Raw genomic sequence first — 23,869 nt, forward strand, 5'->3', positions numbered from 1 at the left:
CATGCTGTACCTTTATGGAGAATTTTTTTTTTTAATTTTTATTTCTTAAAGATTTTATTTATTTATTTGACAGAGAGAGGCACAGCCAGAGAGGGAACACAAGCAGGGGGAGTGGGAGAGGGAAAAGCAGGCCTCCCGCGGAGCAGGGAGCCCGATGCGGGGCTCGATCCCAGGACCTGGGATCATGACCTGAGCCGAAGGCAGACGCTTAACCGACTGAGCCACCCAGGCGCCCCCCTTTATGGACAATTTTAAACCGAAACAAAATAGTTACTTATTTACAGTTGTAGGAAACTGTGTGAGGAAATACCAGACTTTATACAATTTTATCAGTATGTGAATATAGTATAAATTATACTATAGCATTTTTGTTTCATCAGAGACTGATTTTATGTGTAATCCATTAAAGGGAATAAAATCTGCTACTACAGTGAGAGGTTGACTATGTTAGAGTGATCTTGATAGGATTGAATGAAGTAGCATTTGAGTCTTTTAATAAATCATACTTTGTTTTTTAAAAAAGAAAAGATGATCCTGGAGTTCTGTTTTAATCCACAGACTTGACAGCTTTGTTGTTCAGTAAACCTTTCCTTCCTTAATCTGTGTAAAGGTCCGAACACGAGAGACACTCCCCAAACTGCCCGTTTGTGAAAGGTGAGCACACCCAGAATGTGCCGTTGTCCGTCACTCTCGCAACAAGTCCTGCACAGTTTCCCTGTACTGATGGAACTGACAGAATAGCTTGCTTTGGGTCGGGAAGCTGCCCTCATTTTCTAGCTGCTGCAACAAAACGAGGAAAGATCTGCATATGGGATGTTTCCAAACTTATGAAGGTATGTTTTAATTTTGAAGTCACAGATTAGTAATTGAGCAAAAAATCAGTCTTAAACTTAGGATTTTCATTCGTTTAGGTGCACTTGAAGTTTGAAATTAATGCATATGACCCAGCAATTGTACAACAGCTTATTCTGTCGGGAGAACCAAGCTCGGCAGTTGAATCAAGGAGACCAACTTTGGCGTGGCTGGAGGACTCCTCTAGCTGCTCAGACATACCAAAATTGGAAGGAGATAGGTATGTGGATTTTTTTTAGTGGCATTTATAAAAGTTATGTGTTTTCCTAAATTTTATATTCTCTTAATTCTAATTAAAGGGGCAGAAAAAATTATTAGTTCAAGAGAGTAGAGAACAAACATTTAATTATAATATCTGAAGGAGCTGTGTGATACTTGAGAAAAATTTTCGTTCAGAAATGCCATCGTCTGTAAAATGTACTTTATTTTCTGTCTCAATTTCTGCCAGTTAGAAATAATTGGTGCACTGAAAAATAAAGTCTAATGAAACAGAATCCTTGGATTAAACTTATTTTACCTTTTTCTAAATCTTTTCCTAGTGCAGTTGAACCAAATGATTTTGGTTTCCACTTGTTTTCATTAGCACCTCAAATTGTAGAAGTGCTAATGAATAGTGAAATAACCCGTGGCTAGGCAAGATGACCTGATTATTTAAAACAGTTTATCAGTAGTCAGCAATGAGTTGAGGCATGATAATTATTGCTGTAGAGACATTTTGGTAAAATTGTTGTGTTGGATTCTTTTCCTTTCAGCTTTTCTGACAGTCTTGATTTCTGTAGCTGTATTTGATCTGTGTGGGGGTTGGAGAGTCAAAGTATAATTCTGCTTTACCCACTTGTCTCCCAAGACACTGCAGTTGTAACTCTGAACTGGGCTAGGATTATAGAGCAACATGTGCAGTATTCTCAAGCAGACAGAATGAAGGGTTCCAAAAACCACTCAACTTGTCTCAAGCAGTAGAAGCTACTCCCTTTTAAGATTCTGAAGGTAGCAGTATGAAATGGAGCCTATAATTGTGATCAGATGTCCTGATGCTGAGGCGCTCTGTCATTTCACTGGCAGGGGCTTCTAATGTTACTGATGTGCGATAGACGTTATACCACAGCCAGTGTGATTTAACAGTATTTTACTTCACAGTCCCTTTGGTGGCATGTACTTTCATTAAGAACTAACATAAAACTTAGGGTGCCTGGGTGTCTCAGTCGTTAAGCGTCTGCCTTTGGCTCAGGTCATGATCCCAGGGTCCTGGGATCGAGCCCCGCATCGGGCTCCCTGCTCCGCTGGAAGCCTGCTTCTCCCTCTCTCACTCCCCCTGCTTGTGTTCCCTCTCTCGCTGTGTCTCTGTCAAGTGGATAAATAAAATCTTAAAAAAAAAAAAAAAACCTAACGTAAAACTTAATTAGTGCGAATTGTTTCATTAATGGAATTAATGGAAAATTCACAGTATAGTAGTTGGGAAGGTTACCTCTGTCTAGTCTTTCTTGGTAATAAGATGAATAAATTATGGGTAGGTAAATGAATGTGGCCTGAGCTCTGAAACAGACTGAATTAAAGCTTCGTGGCTGTTCTCAGTTATTATAAATCTGTGTGAATAAATTCCCAGCTTGATGGAAAAGCAGGTGGCCTGCTCTCTGACTTTTGATCACATTTGTCAATTGGACTAGAAAGTTAAGTGTGCTTGAGCTCTGTGATTTTCTTAGAAGTTAGTGAAAAATTAATAGAAGATAATGAAATTGGTATGTGCTTCTGAACACTGATTTAATTAAATTTATTTTTTTTTAAAGATTTATTTACTGGGGCGCCTGAGTGGCTCAGTTGTTAAGCGTCTGCCTCCGGCTCGGGTCATGATCCCAGGGTCCTGGGATCGAGCCCCGTATCGGGCTCCCTGCTTGGTGGGAAGCCTGCTTCTCCCTCTCCCACTCCCCCTGCTTGTGTTCCCTCTCTCACTCTCTCTCTCTCTGTCAAATAAATAAATTAAAAAAAAAAAAGATTTATTTACTTATTTTAGAGAGAGAGCACAAACAGGAGGGGTAGAGGGAGAGGTAGAGAGAATCTGAAATGACTCTGCTGAGTGTGGAGCCCCATCCTGAGATCACGACTTGAGCTGAAACCAAGAGTCGGTGCTTAACCGACTGCGCCACCCAGGTGCCCCTGAACACTGATTATAGTTAGAACTTTCGTCTTGGAGTTTTGTAATTTGGGGATTAAAAATTGAATCAAGACATACTTTTTAAGATTACACACATGCGCACACACACACGTAGGTAAAATGTACATTTTCAGTAAACACCCAGTATCTTAGGTGGACAGGTATTATGTTGGGGTAGTGTGCTGGAGGTGAGATATAAATATCTGCGTGCTTTTAAGAGGTGTTCTTTCCAGGGTAGAAGGACTCTTTTCTGCTAAGATAGTGAAGTGAATCATACAGAAAGAGTACTCTTAAGTTGCGGAGGTAGGAGGAAGGTGAAGAGGTAGAACTTCCTCTCTAACCTCAGTTTCCCTCTCTTGCTTTCCCTCCCCCCAAAGGTAGCAGGATTTCTGTTGCATTGGTAGTGAATATACTGAACCAAACTAATACTGATTTTGTGGCATAATACACAATATATTTGTTTTAAAATACACTGTGTGAGTTTCATTAGGTCAAAGAATAGTATGTTAATTGAACAAATTAAAACTTAGCCAAGAAGCTTAATTAGCAGTATAGTTTGCTTATGGATTGTTTATGACCATTTCTACTTGAAAGATAACATTTATCTTTGTTCTGAATTTATTCAGGGATGAATATTTATTTGGGAAAGAAGATTATTTATTTGGGAACACATTTAATTTAAATGAATTAACATTTTTGTCTCATTTTATATGTTATATTTTTCAAATTGGTAAATATTTCCTGCTTTTAACTTTGAACTTGTTTATATAGTATTGATATATCAAAGCTAAAGTATGCATATGATAACTAGTGTATCTTCAGTTTTCAAAAATAGATAATCCTAACTTAAAACTTATTCATAATATCCTATTTAATTTGCATTTTTTTTACTCTGCAAAAGGTTTTGCACTTGTAAAACGCTTTAGTAAATCTAGTGTCTGTTATAAACCTAATGCATGCTTAACATAGAAAAATTGGACAATACAGAGAAGTACCTTGAAGAAACGTAGAGTACCCATAATCATGTTGTCCAGTTATGTTAACATTTATATATGTAAATTTTTTAATGTGTACTTATGTGTTTTTTTAACCCATATTTAAGAGTTTTAAGGTATAGTTATATATCATAAAATTCACCCTTTTAGTGTACAATTCAGTCATTGAACTTATATGATTTTATTATGTAAGGGTATGAGAATTTTTCTATCAAATTTTTTGAAAAAAGATTGTATTTTGAAAAACTTTAGAAAGAACTTTTGTTTTTCCAGTTATGGTGATTATCTGGCAACTCTTTGTAACATTATTTGTAATTTCATATCAAGACACCTTGATTTCCTTCTTTAAAATATACAACTACCTGGGGCGTCTCAGTGGCTCAGTCAGTTAAATATCCAGCTCTTGATCTCAGCTCAGGTTTTGATCTCAGGGTCGTGAGTTCAAGCGCTGTGTTGGGCTCTACACTGGGCGTGAAGCCTACTTAAATAAATAAAAAAAAATAAAATAAAAAATAAAATATGTAACTACTTTATTTAAACTTTTTTCCTTATAGCTGGGTAATAACTTGGTTTTCTTTTTTTTTTTAAGATTTTATTTATTTATTTGAGAGAGAGAGAATTAGAGAAAGCACATGAGAGGGGGGAGGGTCAGAGGGAGAAGCAGACTCCCTGCCGAGCAGGGAGCCCGATGCGGGACTCGATCCCGGGACTCCAGGATCATGACCTGAGCCGAAGGCAGTCGCCCAACCAACTGAGCCACCCAGGCGCCCCAACTTGGTTTTCTTTTAATGTGAAAACCCATACTTGAAACCTCTTGTGTCTTCTTGGTTTGGAGTTCTTTATTCTGGATAATTCCCAATGATTAATATTTCCTCTTGGGATTTATTTTTCTAAGTATCTTTATTATTTCTCTGAAATCAGCCAGTTAGCATTTAAATAGCTTAAGGCTAATTAGCAGCTGATCTTGAACTTTTGCATATTTTTTTGGTTGTTTTAAATCTTTTTTTTTTTAATTTGACAGAGAGACACAGTGAGAGAGGAAACACAAGCAGGGGGATTGGGAGAGGGAGAAGCAGACTTCCCACCGAGCAGGGAGCCTGATGCGGGGCTCGATCCCAGGACCCTGGGATCATGACCTGAGCTGAAGGCAGACGCTTAATGACTGAGCCACCCAGGTGCCCCTTTTTTGTTGTTTTAAATTATAGCACAGAATTGTTTTATGGACAGTTTCCACTTGAAAAACTTAAAACACAGAAATTTGTCAAAAATGTCTAACCAAGGGCGCCTGGGTGGCTCAGTTGGTTGAGCGACTGCCTTCGGCTCAGGTCATGATCCTGGAGTCCCAGGATCGAGTCCCGCATCGGGCACCTTGCTTGGCGAGGAGTCTCCTTCTCCCTCTGACCCTCCCCCCCTCATGCTCTCTCTCTCATTCTCTCTCTCTCAAATAAATAAAAAATTAAAAAAAAAATGTCTAACCAAGCCCTGCCCCTGCCCCGTATTTCAAACATTTTTAACAGAGATTACTAACTTGCATTTCATTTAAAATTACTTAAGTGCCTCGTTATTTCAGTTGTAAGTGAAATACGTTGTTTCAAAAAGGGAGAGTTAGTATTTTCTTTCTTTCCTTCAAAATATATCTTTTAATTTTTTTTTTTAATTGAGGTCATCAGAATTTTAGAACTGCTGTAGACGTGCTGATAGAGTACTGACACAGTCTCATATTGTGCTAGAGTGATCTTTTATTACATTTTGTTCTTGTTTGCTAACAGATGAGAGTGAGGATAAAGATGGATGCAAAGAGGGAGGCTGGCAATTTCTTGACTATCTGAGTGAAGAGTCAAGGAGGGACATCCTCTCCTCTTAATCCCTAACTTCTGAGTTGTAATGGTTTCCCTGCTTGTCAAGGAGTTCTTATTACCCCTTCCAAAACAAACAAAGCAAACACAAAAATGAAATGCGTGTGTGTGTGTGTGTGTGTGTGTGTAAACGTGTACATATATACGTATTTATATAGCTCTTTTATTTGATTTTAGGACAACTTTCCTGAATTCAGTAATACAATAGTTATTAAAATTTTACTACCTGAAGCTTGTACTTGATTTTATTAGCTGCTTCTCTCTTTTATCTGTTTATTTACCTGACTATTCCCAGTCACACCTTAACAGTCTTCAGATCCCTACAAATTTTATTATAGATTCTTAGAGGTTTCCACTTTCTGTTTCAGACAGATACTTATTTCATGATTTTAAGGTAATCCAATACCAGCATTGTCAATTGGTTATTATCTCAGACTACTTATATGTCATTTAAGCGAGGTTTAATAGTTTTGTATGATACTTATATTTGAGATGCAGAGCAGTGGTTGTTGTAACTTTTTTCTTTGTCTCATAATATGCATACCTTTTTTTGAAATTCAAATTATTTTTTACTTTGTCTTTAAGTGATGATTTACTGGAGGATTCAGACAGTGAAGAGCATTCCAGATCAGATTCTGTGACAGGTATGTTAAAAATGTCAGATAATCTCTTGTTTAAATCCTTGCATTTATACAGTTATAGGTAAAGCTAAATATTACTTAATTCTAAATTTCTTAGTTAATGCAAACTCTACATTTTCACTAATATACACAGAAAACTCAAATGTTAAACATTAGAGATCTTGAATTAGTATATGTAGAGTCCCATACTTAAATTTTAAATGGTATGTATTTGAGCCAAACAAGTTAAAGTTTTACTAAATTTTTGTCACACATGTCAAGGAATACACATTAAGCCCTTCAGAATGTGTTCAGTTTATTTGCATAATTTATTCTGTTGTTAAATAAAAGTAATACTGAAATTAAGGTTCTTTATCCCCAAAATAAAACAGGTAAAGAGAGAATAAATTTTAAAGTATAAAATCATAGACATTAAGGCATCAAGTAAGTGCTGCCTTACTCATTATCTTATGAAATGTTAATGGTGAAAGCATGTGCTTCAAATTTTAATGTAGTTTTGTAATAGGCAAGGCTAATAGTACATCTCAAAATAGTTTTTCCATATCAGAATTCAAATTCTTGTCATTTTATTATAGGCTGAATGCATTTCCCAATACATAAAAGAGTTATGTTAACATCTGTTAATTAGAGTTTTGGGGACTGATTAAGATAAAAATAATAGTACCTGGGAAGTAGCCAATAGTTTAAAAAAGTGACTGGTACTAAATTGCGGCTGTTCTGTAATGTCCTGTTTCAGGAACTGAGGACATATATAACTTGTTAAATCTCTGGGGGAAGAGACACGACTTTGTATAGTACAGTTGTCAAAAATTAGAGTGAGTATAGAATAGCAAGTGCTCTCTAAATTCTAAATTGTCATGAAATTTTTTTAAAGCCCCCCCCAAACAACGCTAGACTGATTTGGAGTTAAACCTTAGTTGTCTTTTGAAGTAGTAGTTTTTAGCAATGAAAAAAATTTTAAAGTAGGAAAATGCCCGGAATAATTTACAAATGTATAATTAGCTCTAGAAAAATAAAGAATAGATTCATTTAAAAAAATTAGTCTGATGAAGGTAATGCTCCTTTCCCATTTTGTTGTCCTTTTGCAAAAACAGAAAAGGGCTACAATTGCATTTTCTTAATCTGGGAAAGAATACTAAACTGGTCACAGGTTACCTGGAGACCTGGTTAGAGCTTGAATTCTTCTGCTAATTCACTCTTTGGTCTTGTCAAGTCACTTAAACTCTCTGGGCCTCAGTTTTTCCTTTGTAAAGTGAAGTGTTTGAGCTCAGTGTTCCTTTTTTCTGCTCTTAAAGTTTTTGATTCTAACCATAACCTTTCCTTTGTATGCTGTAGCTTTGCTCTTTTCTCTGGGTCCAGTAATCTCAGTAGGTATTTTTGTAATTATAGTATCTATTTCTTTATCCCTTTCCTACTTTTACCTTTCTCATCTATGCCTAGTTGCTTTTTCACACTTCCTTTAGATACTGTAGCCTTGTTTATCTCACTTCCCGGTATCTAGAAAGTCACCATGTATTTTTGTTGGCTTTTTCTGTGATACATATTTAGGGTAGGGGTTGTTTTCCTTATGTAGTATTAAAAGGTAGCTATGGAAAGAGAAAAAAATTCTTCTGGTTCAGAATTTTTAATTCCCTCCTTTTAGGACTTATAAGTAGTTCATTCATTTGTAGTAAAATAGGGGTAGTAGTCCACCTCACTCGGGGTTTCGCTTTCCACAGTTTCAGTTACCTTAGGTCAACTGTTATCCTGAGCAGATAACCTAGTAGCAGAATGCTAGGACACAATGCCTATGTCATTCACCTCACTTCATCTCATCGCATAGGCATTTTATCTCACATCATCACAAGAAAAGTGAGTACAGTATAGTAAGATATTTTGGGAGAGAAAACACATTGACCTAACTTTAATACAGTATATTATTATAATTCTATTTTATTATTAGATATTGCTGTTAATCTCTTACTGTGCCTAATTTGCAAATTAAACTTTATCATGTGTATGTATTCAAATAAAACCTAGTATATACAGAGTTTTGTGCTGTCTGCAGTTTCAGGTGTCCACTAGGGGTTCTTGGAATGTATCCCCTGCCTATAAAGGGGGGGGGGTGGACTACTATATCTTCTAAGTTAATTCTCTGACATTGGTAGTTCATTGGCGAGTTTATGGAGGCTCGTGATATGAATGGGAAGTGTGTTCTTTTCCTGAAGTATCTAAAGTAAGTCATAGATGCTATTTCAAAATTTACATTTACTAACTCTAGGTAGTTCCCGTCAAAGTGAATGATACAGTCTGAAGAATTACAGAATGTATTTCTTACCTAAGAGACTTTTACCTGTTTTTCATTTGAAGGTTACGGCTTTTGAAAGTATCTAGATGATGTCAGAGAGAAAAGTTTGGTTTTGGGGCCAGATAACCGAATTAAGGATATATTTGCTTCTTGTGAAGAGTGGGAAGAGTGTTTGACAGGAGATTGAAGGAGGGTGCAAATTGAAATTTCTTAGTTTTAGAAAAGTGCTTAGGTAAAACCTAGTTGCTCACCTCAGGAAGTTTGGCTGATAGAACTGCTGGCTGACACTACCTAAGTAAGCAGAGGAGAGAAGGGTTTCCCACAATGATTATCTGGAGAATATTGTATTGCAGTCTGTTTATAGCTATATTATGTAAAAACTTGTTTTGTAGTCCAGTAGGTTTGAGAAATTCTGAGATAAGAATACAGATTTCCTTACTGCAGTATTTGACAGTTGTCATTGTGCTTTGTCTGTCCTCTGAAGTAGAACGTATAGCATAGGCTGTTTCTTAGATGTTACTTTGTTGGGAAAAAGCAGAGTAATAATCCCACTTATCATGCTGCCCGTCTTAATGAATAGCCCCACTTTCTATGCCATTTACTTTGAATATTTCTTAAATGTGTGTTAATACATGTAATTTGTGGTTATTTTGTTTTTAACCTCTATATACATACACTAACTTTTTTTTCCTGGCAATTTCTGACCATAACTAAAAAAAAAAACCACACACATTAGAAAAATCATTTATATAAGTTTCAGTTTAGTCCAAAAGATAGTTGAGCATCCTTAAGATTTATTATAGTGTACTATATGGTATCAAAATCTTACTGTCAACTTTTAATTTCAAATCTAAATTAGTAGAGTTAATATATATAACTAATGCATGGCAGTATAGACAGACTGCATGTGAACGTAGCCAAACGAGTGGTTGTGTAAATGAACAGCTTCATTAGGACAATTAAACTGTTGAGTGTATAATTACAATTTTCTTCCATTTAACTAGAAATGGTTTCAGTTTTAGGTCATAATAGCAACATTATTTGAATTAAGAAGATTATCCTCAGAAAATGGGAAATTAGAGGTAGAGCTGCCAGTGAGCATTTTAAAGAAATAGTTAACGAAATAGTTAACAGAAATGGTGTGAACAGAACTTTCAGTACGTGTTAAGTATATGATGTTCCATGAATCTCAGTTGCACGTTACTTGGGCAGCTTTCAAACTTTCATGCAGTTTCGAGTTATATTTATTTCTTTTACTCTTCTGTATTTTTCTTATCTAAAATCATAAAGCCAATTCCAGTGCTTTTTTTTTTCCCTAAGAAATACTTAGACATTGGGATGCCTGGGTGGCTCAGTTGGTTAAGCGACTGCCTTCAGCTCAGGTCATGATCCCAGGGTCCTGGGATCGAGCCCCACATCGGGCTCCCTGCTCGGCGGGCAGCCTGCTTCTCCCTCTCCCGCTCCCCCTGCTTGTGTTCCCTCTCTCGCTGTGTCTCTCTCTGTCAAATAAATATTTAAAATCTTCAAAAAAAAAAATACTTAGACATTACTGTTGCTAATAATGTTGTTGTTGACTGATAGTATTTTTTGCTATTGAGAAAGAAACAAATTGGTTCAGACTTTCAGTTCAATATCAAGAGATTATACCTGGTTTAGGGGTTGACTGACATCTGTTGCAAGGTTTTGTGTAGACAGACGTGGTATTTTTGGAGCACTGAGACTGAGAAATGACTTTTGTACTCTTTGTAAGGGGAGAGCACACAATGGACAAAAGATCATAAGGGGTAATGTAGTTAACTTTAAATGAGCTATAAATTAGCAGATAACGCAGAAGATGCTTTATGCTTCACTTTAAAATGGCAAATTTTGGGAACTTTTCCTTCCTAGTTATAATTTTTTTCTAAGCTGAGGTTAGAATTACATTGTGTACTATGATAATCAACTGATAATTAGCATGGTGGGGTAGGAGAGAGGAGAGCATGCTATGACTTCTTCTAAATGGTAAAAGAAGGGGAACTGACAATATAATCATGTTTCATGGATATTCTATAAAGTGCATAAGTGATAGTTATAATGGTATTGAATGTTTTTTGGTTTAGAATTAAAGGACAGAAATCCTATATTTTGATACTAATAATGTCTTCATTCTTTAACCATTCTCATAAATTAAAAAGGGTGGGGGAGGGTTGCTCATTAATTGCCAAGAGAATATATTCTGAATTGAAAATGATTTTGACTCTCTTGAATACGTCAGTGGTTTTTCTGAGTAGATTTACCTCAGATTTGATTAACTTCCCTTTAAAATACTTTAATTTCTTCCTCTTATGTAATTATAATGCACTGATTGGATGAGTAAGAAAAGTAATGAAAGCGTTATACTAAAGATTCGTGATTTGCCAATCTCAAGGCCAATTCTAATGAATATTGTTCCTTTTCGAAGGGCATACATCACAGAAGGAAGCCATGGAAGTGAGCCTTGATATAACAGCACTCAGCATTCTGCAGCAGCCTGAAAAACTTCAGTGGGAGATTGTGGCAAATGTGCTTGAAGATACTGTTAAGGATCTTGAAGAACTTGGGGCAAATCCTTGCTTAACAAACTCTAAGAGTGAAAAGACAAAGGAAAAGCACCAGGAACAACACAACATTCCCTTTCCATGTTTATTAGCTGGAGGTTTATTAACATATAAATCTCCTGCTACCTCACCCATTAGTAGTAATTCTCACAGGTCACTGGATGGTTTAAGCAGAACTCAGGGTGAAAGTATATCAGAACAAGGGTCAACTGACAATGAATCCTGCACTAATTCAGAGTTAAATTCTCCTCTGGTAAGGAGGACTTTACCCATTTTGCTTCTTTATAGCATCAAGGAATCTGATGAGAAAGCAGGAAAAATATTTTCACAGATGAACAATATAATGAGCAAAAGTTTGCATGATGATGGTTTTACAGTTCCACAGATTATTGAAATGGAGCTGGATAGTCAGGAGCAGTTGTTGTTGCAGGATCCTCCTGTGACTTACATTCAGCAATTTGCAGATGCAGCAGCCAACCTTACCTCTCCAGATTCTGAGAAGTGGAACTCTGTGTTTCCCAAGCCTGGGACTTTGGTTCAGTGCTTAAGGCTGCCAAAGTTTGCAGAGGAGGAGAATCTTTGTATAGACTCCTTAACTCCTTGTGCTGATGGAATTCATTTGTTGGTAGGACTGCGGACATGCCCTGTTGAATCCTTGAGTGCAATAAATCAAGTAGAGGCCTTGAATAATTTAAATAAATTAAACTCTGCACTATGTAATAGACGGAAAGGTGAGCTGGAATCAAATCTTGCTGTAGTGAATGGTGCAAATATTAGTGTAATCCAACATGAATCACCAGCAGATGTACAAACTCCTTTGATAATTCAGCCTGAGCAGAGGAATATTAGTGGTGGATATTTAATACTTTATAAAATGAATTATGCCACTCGGATAGTGACTTTAGAAGAGGAGCCAATAAAAATCCAACATATCAAAGACCCCCAGGACACAATTACCTCGCTCATTTTGCTTCCACCAGATATATTGGATAATCGAGAAGATGACTGTGAGGAACCTGTTGAGGAAATGCAGTTAACCTCAAAGAATGGCATTGAAAGAGAAAAAAAGGCTGATATTTCTACTCTTGGACACCTGGTAATAACCACTCAGGGAGGATATGTAAAAATATTAGATCTTTCAAACTTTGAAATTTTGGCCAAAGTGGAACCTCCCAAAAAGGAGGGCACTGAGGAACAGGACACATTTGTTTCTGTCATTTACTGCTCGGGCACAGACAGGCTGTGTGCATGCACCAAAGGTAAGCTCTTGGTTTGTTTGGTTCTCCTACAAATCTTATAAAATCAGTGTATATGGCATTCATTTATATGCATACCTAGTATGAATTTTAGATCCATATAGATGGAGAGAAATTTATTTTTTTTATAATGAAGCGGTAAATCTTTCTACTGTTTTAACTTTTTAAAACTTTTTTCTACTGCCCTAGGTAAGGATTCTAATTGTAAATAAGTTAATAAGTCTCTCAGAAAGTATCTTCTCTGCTTTAACCTCAAGAAAATAACCTGCTGTTGTTTCTGTGAGTCCTGACTCTGCATCTGCTCAAATTTGTGGCCTTGGGCAAGTTACTTTAAACTCAGTAAACCTTTGTTTATTTATAGACGAGGATAAAAAGGCCTGTTATCAGGCTTCTTAGAATGAAATGAAATAATGTATATAACGTTTTTGGCACAGAGTATATATATTGGTCATTATTTCCTCCTGAAATAAAAATATTTAGCGAATGAATACTAGTTTTGCCAAATAAATTTTTCTTTTCTGATTTATTACTTACCTTTGGCTAATGGTTGAATCAGCTTTGCAACATTTGAGGCCCCATACAGAGTAACACATAGTGTGCATTTTTCCTCCTACTTTTCTTATTATATATTTTAAGTTGGAAAGATAAAGCAGTTTTTGAAATGGATTACTGACAATATCAGGCAAAATGAGTAGTCTTATTGATAGTTTAGTAGGAATTTAGGGTCAGGAGGTATTTGAAGCCCAGGTAACTATAACCAGTGCTTGGGAGAAGACCTGGGTGTGAGGAGAATCATACATCTCATTTGTGGTTCTTGGGAGGAATTAATCCGAGTTTTTCCTCGCTTTAAAAGATTGCAAGAGTTTGGCCAAGAAGAGTAGTGGTGAATGTAGTGGTTCAGATTGCCTTCTTTGAAATACATCTAGTGAAATAAGGGGAAGAAAAATCTTCAAATAACATCAAAACCCAAATAGATTAATTTTAAAAATGAGCAATGCAGAATAACTTTAGACTAATTAAACTTTGAATTAGAGTTGATAAAGTTTAGAAAAACCATTAAAATACTATGTGGTGTGAAGGATAATTTGAAGTTTTTGATCATGTATGTGCCAGTTCACTGTTGTGAGAGCTTTACTTCTCATAATTTGTTTAGTCATCATGCCAACTTTATGAGGTATATACTATTATTGTCTTCATTTTACAGATAAGGAAACTGAGGGAAGGAGAGGTTAAGTAACTTGCCTAAGTCACAGAGCTAATAAATGACAGAGTCAGCATTCATACCTGGGCATCTGTTGTCAGGGTGCTTAAACTACATTATACTGCTAGAATGTAACAAAAGCATAAGACTTGTAGGGGCATCTGGGTGGCTCAGTTGGTTAAGTGTCTCACTCTTGATCTCAGCTCAGGTCTTGATCTCAGGGTCATGAGTTCAAGCCCATGCTGGGTGTGGAGCCCACTTAAAGTAATGGAGCCTACTTAAAAAAAAGAAAGAAGACTCATACATTGAATTTTAAAGAATCTTTTAATGTGAAAGATTTAAAAAATGAAAACAATTTAATATGCCATAGGCCATCCAGAATGGAGCTGAATTTGGAACCTGAGTGACCTAGGCCCAGGGCACATCTGTGTTAGATACTAGTATTTTCCAGAAATACAGTCAGGGTTTAATGATTTTAATTGTTTGATGAGATATGCTTTTGTGAGACAGAGGATAAGTAGTGTTTAAATAGATTAATGTATTCTTGGAGTTTGGACAATGAAAAGTTCTAGGAATCGATCTCATGTGATAGGGAATTTATCCAGATGGATCAATGGACAAGAAAAAGCCTGAGAAGTTAAGCACTTTGAAAATTATCTCCTAGTTCTTCAAGGATTGACTGGTCAAGATAGATGTGAAAAGATGAGATTAGTAACAAAAAAGAGGGAAGAAAAGTTGATGTTTTAAAATGTATATATGACAGTCCAAAAAGTAGTTGTAAAAATTTTTAAAAAGGATTACAGGCTCTTAATCAAAAGGACGTGACATTACCATGACATGTCATAAGAGTGTATTCAAGTAGCATAAAACTCTTTTTCTCATGGAGTCATTGAGACTTTTGATAAAAATCTACAACTAATAAATGTTGTAAGTAAATTTCAAATAGTATTCAAATAGTATTAATAATATACTGAAGGTAATAGATTTGATGCAGCTATGTTTGATTAAAGTTCGGAAATAGAATATACACACACATACATATATACATATATGTGAAATGAGGAAGTAAGGTCCCTTCTGGCCACCAGCCAGCAACTCCAGAAATGTGGGCCGCTTTCCCCACAGCTTGCACAGGGCTGAGGAATGGGGGATGGCAGCTGGTTCCTGCAGGCCACTTCCATGAAAGATCAGTAGCCTTTCCCTTTATCAAGCATCTTCTGGTCATTGTTTCTTGTTAGGCTCCAGAGTTCTGAAATACTTGATTTCAGACACTTTCTTTTTTTTTTTTCAGTCACTTTCTAGTTCAGTAGCTGACCTCAAAGCTTCCTACCTAGAACTTCCTACTCTGCCATTTGGTGTGACATTACTGGTGCCTTTGTTGATATATTTTTTTAAATACTTTTTTGGAGTTCTGTTCTTAGTGATTTAATCTGTCACAAACTACTTTAGAATAATAATAACTTAATTCTAGTAAAATATACTTTGCTCTAATCTTTTTTCTCCTGCCCCTTTGTGCTACCATTGTCTTATATGTTGCATTTAGATAAGTTATAAACCCAAACAAAAAGAGTTATTTTATACAATCTTTGTCTTTTAAAAAACTTTACAAAGAAATGAGATAAAATATATATTCATCCACTTTACTCATTTCATCACCTACTTACTCATTTCTGGTACGTGTGTTTGTGTATGTGTGTGTGTGTGATAAAATTTGGTAGTGCTTTCTTTCATCTTGAAGGACTTTAGTACTTATTACAAGGCAGATCTCCTAGTAAAAAATTCTGTTTATCCTGAAATATCTCTATTTCACATTCATTTTTGAAGAATAGTACTGTATATAGAATTATTGGTTGACTATTTCTGCACATCTCATTCAGTTGCCTTTGGCCTCCATTGTTTTTGGTAAGTCCGCTCTTAATTTGCATCATGGTTATTAGATCTGATGAGTCATTTTTAACTTGTTGCATTTAAGGTTTTCTCATTGACTTTCAGCAGTTTGACTGTAACATATATACCTGTGAATCTCATTGTATATATCCTACTTGAAGTTCATTGAATTGATTGGATTTGCAGTGTAATGTGTTTCTTCAAATTTGGGAAGTTTTTGTCCATTATTTCATCAATTTTTTCTCTTTGCCTTTTCTGTTCTCTTTTTCTGGAATTCCCATTACATGTATGCTCTTATACTTGATCTGTCCCATAGGTCTCTGAGATGCTTTTCATTTTAAAAGATCTTTTACTTTTCTTCAGATAGGTTCATTTCTTATGCTCTATTTTTATTTTACTGATTGTTCTACTGCCATCTCAAATCTGCTTTGAGCCTCTCTGATGAACTTTTCATTTTACGTATTTTATGTTTCAACTCCAGAATTTCCCCTTTTGTTCTTTAAAATTTCTGTTTTTTTAGTTGAGATTCTTTACTTGTTGAGTCATTTCCACCATTTGTTCCTTTAATTCTCCATACCTGATTTCCTTTTATTCTATAAAAATACAGTAGCTTCTTTGAAGTTCTTGTCTGCCAAACCCAAATTTTGGGAACTCAGAGATACTTCTCAATGATTTTGTTTTCCTTAAGCATGGGTCAGTCTTTCTTCAGATGTCTTAAAATTTTTGATTTAATACTGGACATTTTAACATTGCAAAATTCTGGATTCTGATTTCCCCTCTTTGGAGGTTGTTGTTGCTTTGTTTGTTTGTTTGTTTGGTAACCCATCAGGACTACATCTGTGAAATCTCTTTCTTTTGCAGTGTGCAGTCACTGATGTCTCCCGTCATTTTTTTTCCCCCAGAGGTTTTTAACTTTTAAACCTTGTTTCTTATTTGTTGCCTTTGTGTCCACTTAGCTTAGTATTCAGCCAAAGATTTTGATAAATGATTATGCCCAAGTAACTTCACCAGAAAGGCTGTATTCAGGTGTCCTGGCTTTTATTTGCTTTATTTTTATTTTCTGTCATTCCCTCTTACAACTCTTTCTGCATTTGCATGGGGCTTAGTTGACTGGGAATGTGTGGATGGCTTGGACCCCATCTGGTTTTGTAACACATGTGTACAGCCTCTGATCATTGTGGATTATGTGGAGAGTTTACCAAGCCTCCTATGTTTCTTTCACTTCTTGTAACTTTGTATTAAGGGCAGAATCCTGACTTCAGGATGCACCTCATTTTTGTTGCCACTGAGCCCTTTAAACTGATGGCTTATCCAAATCCATTGGGCCCCCTCTGGCAGTAGCATCCCTTCTGCTGGTTTTCATTGCTTGCCCCACCCTGATTGAATGACAGTTTTGTCTGGCTTTGTCGTTGCTTTTAAGGAAGAGGAGTTGTCATCTTCCTTATTCTGTCATGTTGAAAGTGAATCTCCAACTACTTTTGTTAGAATATTCTTTTATCCATTGATTTTTGTCTTAAATATTTGCTAAAACTTTGCTTTCAGTTTTTTTTCTGTGAGAAATACAAAAAAATAGAAATTCAGTTTAATTTCATTTCATGGTGAATGCTTCAAAAAATTAAGAATCTTTGTTCATTTTTGTTACTGCTGAGATATTTAGCTAGTGCATCAGTTTCCTCATCTGTAAAGTGGCCACAATAATAGTCCTTACCTCAGGGGTTTTTGTGAAGACTAAATGAATTAACTTAAGCATTTAAAATAGTGTCTTACACATAGTTAGTACTAGGTAAATAACTGTTTTCACATGTTTGTGTTGCCATTTTTTAAAATAAATTTTCCGTTTGTAGTACCTTGTCAGATTAATTTCTAATTTCTGGAAGATATGTCACTTTGTCAGCCCTGTTTATCTGCTTGTTGAGTGATATTAAAATAAATTGAGTTTCTTAACTAAGTAGTATGCATTTGTATGTTTATCCATATTCTGTGTTCCTGTGTTGATAAAATTTTATTACACCGTAGGTGGTGAGCTTCATTTTCTCCAAATTGGAGGAACTTGTGATGATATTGATGAAGCTGATATACTAGTGGATGGATCTCTTTCTAAAGGAATAGAACCATCTTCAGAAGGTTCCAAACCTTTATCAAATCCTTCAAGTCCTGGCATTTCAGGTATGATACTAAATTTTTAAATGAAATCTTAAAAATGCAAATTCTTGTGATGTTCAAAGTTTTCTGAGTCTTTCTTAAATAATCTTTAACATTCTTTCAGTTTTTACAGTCAACTCTTGGTTACTTTGTTGAGGGAGTTCATTTCTTTGTTGCCATTCTTTCACTTGGCTTGTTTTTGTTTATTATTTATCATTTTTTTTTCAGTAGTTGCAAATTGTTGTGAACATTAAAATAAAAAATGTTTTTTCACCTATGGTAGGTTGGCCAATATTGGTGATATTACTTAAGAGGTAAAACATTATTTTGGCCATTAAGGAGCTTTTGGTCTAGTTAGGGAAAAAAACATAAAATAGGGGAATTGATTAAAAAAATATGAAGTCAGTGGAGTGGCTTAATGTTACTAATATTACTGGAATTGAGAAGCTGGAAAAATATTCTCTTCCTGGGGTAGTATATTCAGATCCTCATTTGCCCCATTGTGCACCATTAGATAGGTTTGCTTTTGTATGTTGTTTTTGCCTCTTCTCTCTGTGTTCTATACTGCCCTCCAGAACTATTTTTTCAGAAGTAATAATTAACATGTTACTCCTGCTATATCTTGGACTTTCATGAAATAATTCTAGTCTTCTTCTCAGTGTTTGTTACAATAAACTTTTCATGATTTCTTGAGTGTATAATTCCATTTCGTGCTCTTTACATGTTACACTAAGCTCTCCTTCCCCACCCTTTATGACTATAGTTAGTCCTTTTATGCTTCCACAGTGTTATGTTTTACTCTTAGTCCTTAATAGATTTTATTCCCTAAATCTAGCATTTAAAAGGTTAATGAATCTTTAATGAAAAGTGTGTTTAAACTCAGATGTATTCCAAATAGAAATAATATATAAAGTTGGTATTTGATTTTTATGGACACTTAATATTTGGGTATTTGATCATTTTTCTTTGCACCAAAGGCAAACCTTCAGTGATTACTATATAATACCTGCTAACTTTAGTGACTATCAGTATAATCTATGCTATCTTACATGCCAGGGTTTTTCAGTCTTAGCACCATTGTTGCCGTTTTGGGTGGATAATTTTTTGTTGTGGGCAGACTGTCCTGTGCTGTATTAGCAGGATCTCTGGCTTCTATCTACTAGAGTCCAGTAGCACAGACAATTACCTCCTTCCAGGTGGCCCTTGGGAGGCAAGATTGTCCCCCTGGTTGAGATAAACTGACTCATGTCTCATGCTATAATAAGTCAAGACTTGGCTGTCTTGGGATGCCTGGGTGGCTCAGTCATTACAAGCGTCTGCCTTTGGCTCAGGTCATGATCCCAGGGTCCTGGGATCAAGCCCCACATCGGGCTCCCTGCTTGGCAGGAAGCCTGCTTCTGCCTCTCCCACTTCCCCTGCTTGTGTTCCTGTTCTCTCTCTCTCTCTCTCTCTCTCTCTCTCTGTCAAATAAATAAATAAAATCTTAAAAAAAAAAAAAAGACTTGATTGTCTTGATTAACTATACAGTTTGGTTTAAAAAGCTGAATGTTTCTTATTTTATAGGTTATTGTTATAATGGAAAAGAAATTTATTAAGATTTATTATTTATTAAATTTATTTATTAAAATTTATTTATTTATTGAGATAGAACACAAGCAGAGAGAGGAGCACAGGGAGAGGGAGAAGCAGATTCCCTCCTGAATGGGGAGCCAGACGTTGGGCTTGATCCCAGGACCTCTGGATCACGACCCGAGCCGAAGGCAGATGCTAAACAACTGAGCCACCCAGGCACCCCAAGAATTTTCGTATATAGTCCATAAATACTATTGAGTAGAGAAAAGATGAATTAGATTATAAGGAAATAAATATGTAAAGAAGGGATATTGACCTACAATTAATGTTTACAAACAATATTTTAACAGTTTCAGTCTGATTTAAAAAGCTCTAAGCTTTGAGAAGAGAAATGTGGTTTGAAGTATACTTTTTGTAATTTTATAGAACTCGGCATAAATTTTCTTTGTGAAAATATTCTAAACCTGTCAGATTCCATATTTTAATCTTTTAAAAAACTTATTTTTGTTATTGGAACAAGCACAACAGCCTTTGTCTAATGTTAGAAATTTCATAGATGGTGAGCACGTTTTCATAAGAGAAAATTTCTCTGAAGCAGATTGTTACTCTTATAGTATTGGTATGCTTACAAGATATTCTTACCTACCACAAAAGTAGGAAAAAGTACTGGTGAAGCTTTTGGTGTGTATTTTTTTGCCATCAGATTAGCTTTGACTTTTAAAAAATTTCTTTTATATAAAGTTAAAAAGGGCAGATGTTATATACTTACTGATGTTTAGCATTTTGTTTTGTAAATGATGAAGTCTAAAAGTTATTTATTGATCTGATACAGATTTGGTTTGCATTACAGCACTACTTTTATTTCTTTGTTAACTTAGGGCTGGGTAGAGCTCAGTCAGGGCTCTTCTAACAAGTTGACTTTGGGTTTCTCCAATAAGGAGTACCCTCTCTATAATTTAAAATATTCAAGATGGGGCACCTGGGTGGCTCAGTTGGTTAAGCGACTGCCTTCGGCTCAGGTCATGATCCTGGAGTCCTGGGATCGAGTCCCGCATCGGGCTCCCTGCTCAGCAGGGAGTCTGCTTCTCCCTCTCCCGCTCCTCCCTCTTGTGCTCTCTCTCTCTCTTACTCTCTCTCTCAAATAAATAAATAAAATCTTAAAAAAAAAATATTCAAGATGGATATTTATTATGGCCATTATGTAGTCAGTGCTAGTTACTTTATTTGCATATAAATATCTGAGCTCACATTAATAACTCTCAGTATATTTGGCAAGTTTTGTAATTGACTAGACAAAAAACATGAATTAAAACTTTTTTTTTTTAACTTATTTCAAATTCTATATTCACTGTTGTTAAGGAGTTGATTTATTGGTGGACCAGCCATTCACCCTTGACATCTTGACATCTCTAGTGGAGCTAACCCGCTTTGAGACTTTGACTCCACGCTTTTCAGCTACTGTTCCTCCATGCTGGGTAGAAGTTCAACAAGAACAGCAACAAAGGAGGCACCCTCAGCATTTGCATCAGCAACACCATGGAGATGCTGCTCAGCATACTAGAACTTGGAAACTACAGACTGATAGGTAAGACATTCTTCTAAGATACTTGATTTTAAGTCCATATTATGTATTTGTTAGAAACAACATAAAATTCTTAGATATATTATTGCTTCTCAACTTTTATATATTAATAACTTTGTTCTTTTCATTTGTCACCTTAATTTTGGAAATTTCTATATTCTTATTGTAGGATAAAATAGAGTAATCCACCAGTACAATTAGTTTGGGCAGTCATTTCACAAGTTTGTTTAACAGATATTTATTTATTTTTTAAATTTAAATTTAATTAATTTATATAGAGTGTATTATTAACTTCAGAGGTAGAGTTCAGTGATTCATCAGTCTTCTGTAATACCCAGTGCTCATCACATCACATGCCCTCTTTAATGTCCACCCCCTAATTACCCCATCTCCCCTGTTTAACAGATGTTTATTTAGTTGTTTATTTTTTTAAGATTTTATTTATTTGGTAGAGAGAAAGCACAAGCAGGGGGAGGGGCAGAGAGAGAAGCAGGCTCCCCACTGAGCAGGGAGCCCAGCATGGGGTTCGTTCCCAGGACTCCTGGGATCACGACCTGAGCTGAAGGCAGACACTTAACTGACTGAGCCATCCAGGCACCCCATAACAGATATTTAGATGCTTGTTTTGTGCAGGCACTCCTATATAGCTGTCACTGGAATTTACATTCTCTTGGGGATAGAAAGACAGTAAGCCAATACCTAGTATGCTACATAGTCATAAAAGTTATGAAATATGATAAAACAATATGGTGTCAGAGTAGTTGCTGGGTATGTACATGTGTGCAAGAGTGAGAGAAAGAGAAAATGTGTATGGTATTTTCTTTTTTTTAAGATTTTATTTATTTGAGAGAGAGAGTATGAGCAGGTGTAGGGGCAGAGGGAGAAGCAGACTCCCCGCTGAGCAAGGACCCTGACACGGAGCTCAATCCCAGGACCTGGGAATCATGACCTGAGCCAAAGGCAGATGCTTAACCGACTAAGCCACTCAGCTGCCCCAGTATGGTACTTTTTATATAAGGGGCCAGAATGACCTCCATGAAGACATTAATTCCGAGGTAATAGCAAGTACAAAGACCCTGAGGAGTATGTTTTATGAATTCTGGTGAGAGCAAGAAAACCAGTGTTGCTGGAGTGCAGTGAAGGTAGGGGAGAGTGGGAGGAGGCCAGGTCAAAAGAGGTAGCTGGTCACCAGAGGACAAGTATCTTTATAGGCCATAGTGAGATTTTTATGTGGTGTAAGATTAGAAAAATATTAGAGGGTTTTGGATACAGGAATATATTATATATTAGAAGGATACAGTAAGACTACTGTGATGACAGTAGATTATGAGTGGTTGCGTGTTGTGGAGGGCAATGATAGGAGTGAGGGTTCTAGTTTGGATGCTATTACTGTTGATGGTAGTTTGGACCATGATGATAGTTGTTGGAGGTAGTGAAAAGAGTGGTCAGATTCTGGATATAATTTGGAGTAGAAGGAATAGTATATGCTGATGTATTGAACATCTGGTGTGAGAGAGAAGAGTCAAGGATGACTAAGGTTTTGGATTGAGCTGATTGAAAAATAGAATTTCTGTTTACTGAGATTGGAGTGGGCAATTAAGAAGTTTGGCTTTGCTTATGATAAATTAGAGATGTCTGGTAGACATCTGAATGAGTCTGGAAATTAGTGGAGTATGGTTTGGAGATTTTTATTTTTCAACCTTTATATAGAATTTAAAATCAGAATAGACATGTCTAGGGGCGCCTGGGTGGGTCAGTTGTTAAGCGTCTGCCTTTGGCTCAGGTCATGATCCCAGGGTCCTGGCATCGAGCCCTGCATTGGGCTCCCTGCTCCGTGGGAAGCCTGCTTCTCCCTCTCCCACTCCCCCTGCTTGTGTTCCCTCTCTTGCTGTGTCTCTCTCTGTCAAATAAATAAAATCTTTAAAAAAAAAAAAATAGACATGTCTAAGAAATAGAAGAAATTCTTATTTTAAAATGCAGATTCCTGGGACCCCGCTTAAAGATTTGGGGTGGGGCCCAGGAAGGGTTTATTGGAATGTTCAGTTCCCAAGATAGGTGTCCATTTCTAAGGTAAGATCAATTATTGCCCTAAGTTTAACCTTTCTTTTGGGAGCTGATCCCATTGAGAAGCAGAGTTTTGTTGGAGGCTACAAATGAAAGAGTGTGCAAGTGTTATTAATGATAATGTGGTTTTGGCCAAAGAAAGACTTTTGCTGTGTTTAGCATTTTCCCCCTTATTTGACAGCAACAGCTGGGATGAACATGTATTTGAACTGGTTCTACCTAAAGCTTGTATGGTTGGACATGTGGACTTCAAATTTGTTTTGAACTCAAACATCACCAATATTCCACAGATACAAGTGACGCTGCTGAAAAATAAAGCTCCGGGCTTAGGGAAAGTCAATGGTAAGGATGAATCAAAATTTATATTTGACGATTTTGCAGTTGATTTCTTAAAAAAACTAATTTCAACTTTACTGTCTAGGTTTCACGTCCCTCCCTTGCCTTCCCCCTCCTCTCCATTCTCTTTGCCACCCCCGTACTTCTTTTCTGCTCTACTTTTGGTGGTTTTATTTAGAAAAGTTAATTCTAGAATATTTTAGAGGTTTTGGTAGCTCAGTATTGTATAGAATTGCATAAACTAGAATAACTTAATTTTGCTATTTAGGAAATTCAGTTGGTTCCTTTCTGAATTAGTTTCACTTTCATCATTCCTAGACGTACACATTTTTCTTTGTAAGCGGAGACTTGATTGGGAAAAGAACTTTGTTAATGGAAGTCACGTATTCTTTTAAGATCATTGGTGAAACCTAACCTTTCATGTAATACAGAAACACACCCAGAAATACACCCAACTTTATTTACTTTTCTTA

At 36.1% G+C, this 23,869-nt stretch overlaps 1 protein-coding gene across 2 annotated transcripts in view; it reads left to right on the top strand.

Annotated features, from left to right (window-relative positions):
- The window catches only part of BIRC6 (baculoviral IAP repeat containing 6), a 222,930-nt gene that overhangs the window by 48,588 nt on the left and 150,473 nt on the right, over window positions 1-23,869 (top strand). For both annotated transcript variants that reach the window (XM_021697618.2, XM_044918838.1), the window contains exons 7-13: window positions 611-833; window positions 912-1,072; window positions 6,438-6,496; window positions 11,221-12,615; window positions 17,717-17,866; window positions 20,774-20,999; window positions 23,242-23,402. In XM_021697618.2, the coding sequence (XP_021553293.2) occupies window positions 611-833; window positions 912-1,072; window positions 6,438-6,496; window positions 11,221-12,615; window positions 17,717-17,866; window positions 20,774-20,999; window positions 23,242-23,402 (2,375 nt within the window). The remainder of the gene's footprint in view (window positions 1-610; window positions 834-911; window positions 1,073-6,437; window positions 6,497-11,220; window positions 12,616-17,716; window positions 17,867-20,773; window positions 21,000-23,241; window positions 23,403-23,869) is intronic.

This window comes from Neomonachus schauinslandi, chromosome 10 (genome assembly GCF_002201575.2).
Source record: "Neomonachus schauinslandi chromosome 10, ASM220157v2, whole genome shotgun sequence".
NCBI lineage: Eukaryota > Metazoa > Chordata > Mammalia > Carnivora > Phocidae > Neomonachus > Neomonachus schauinslandi.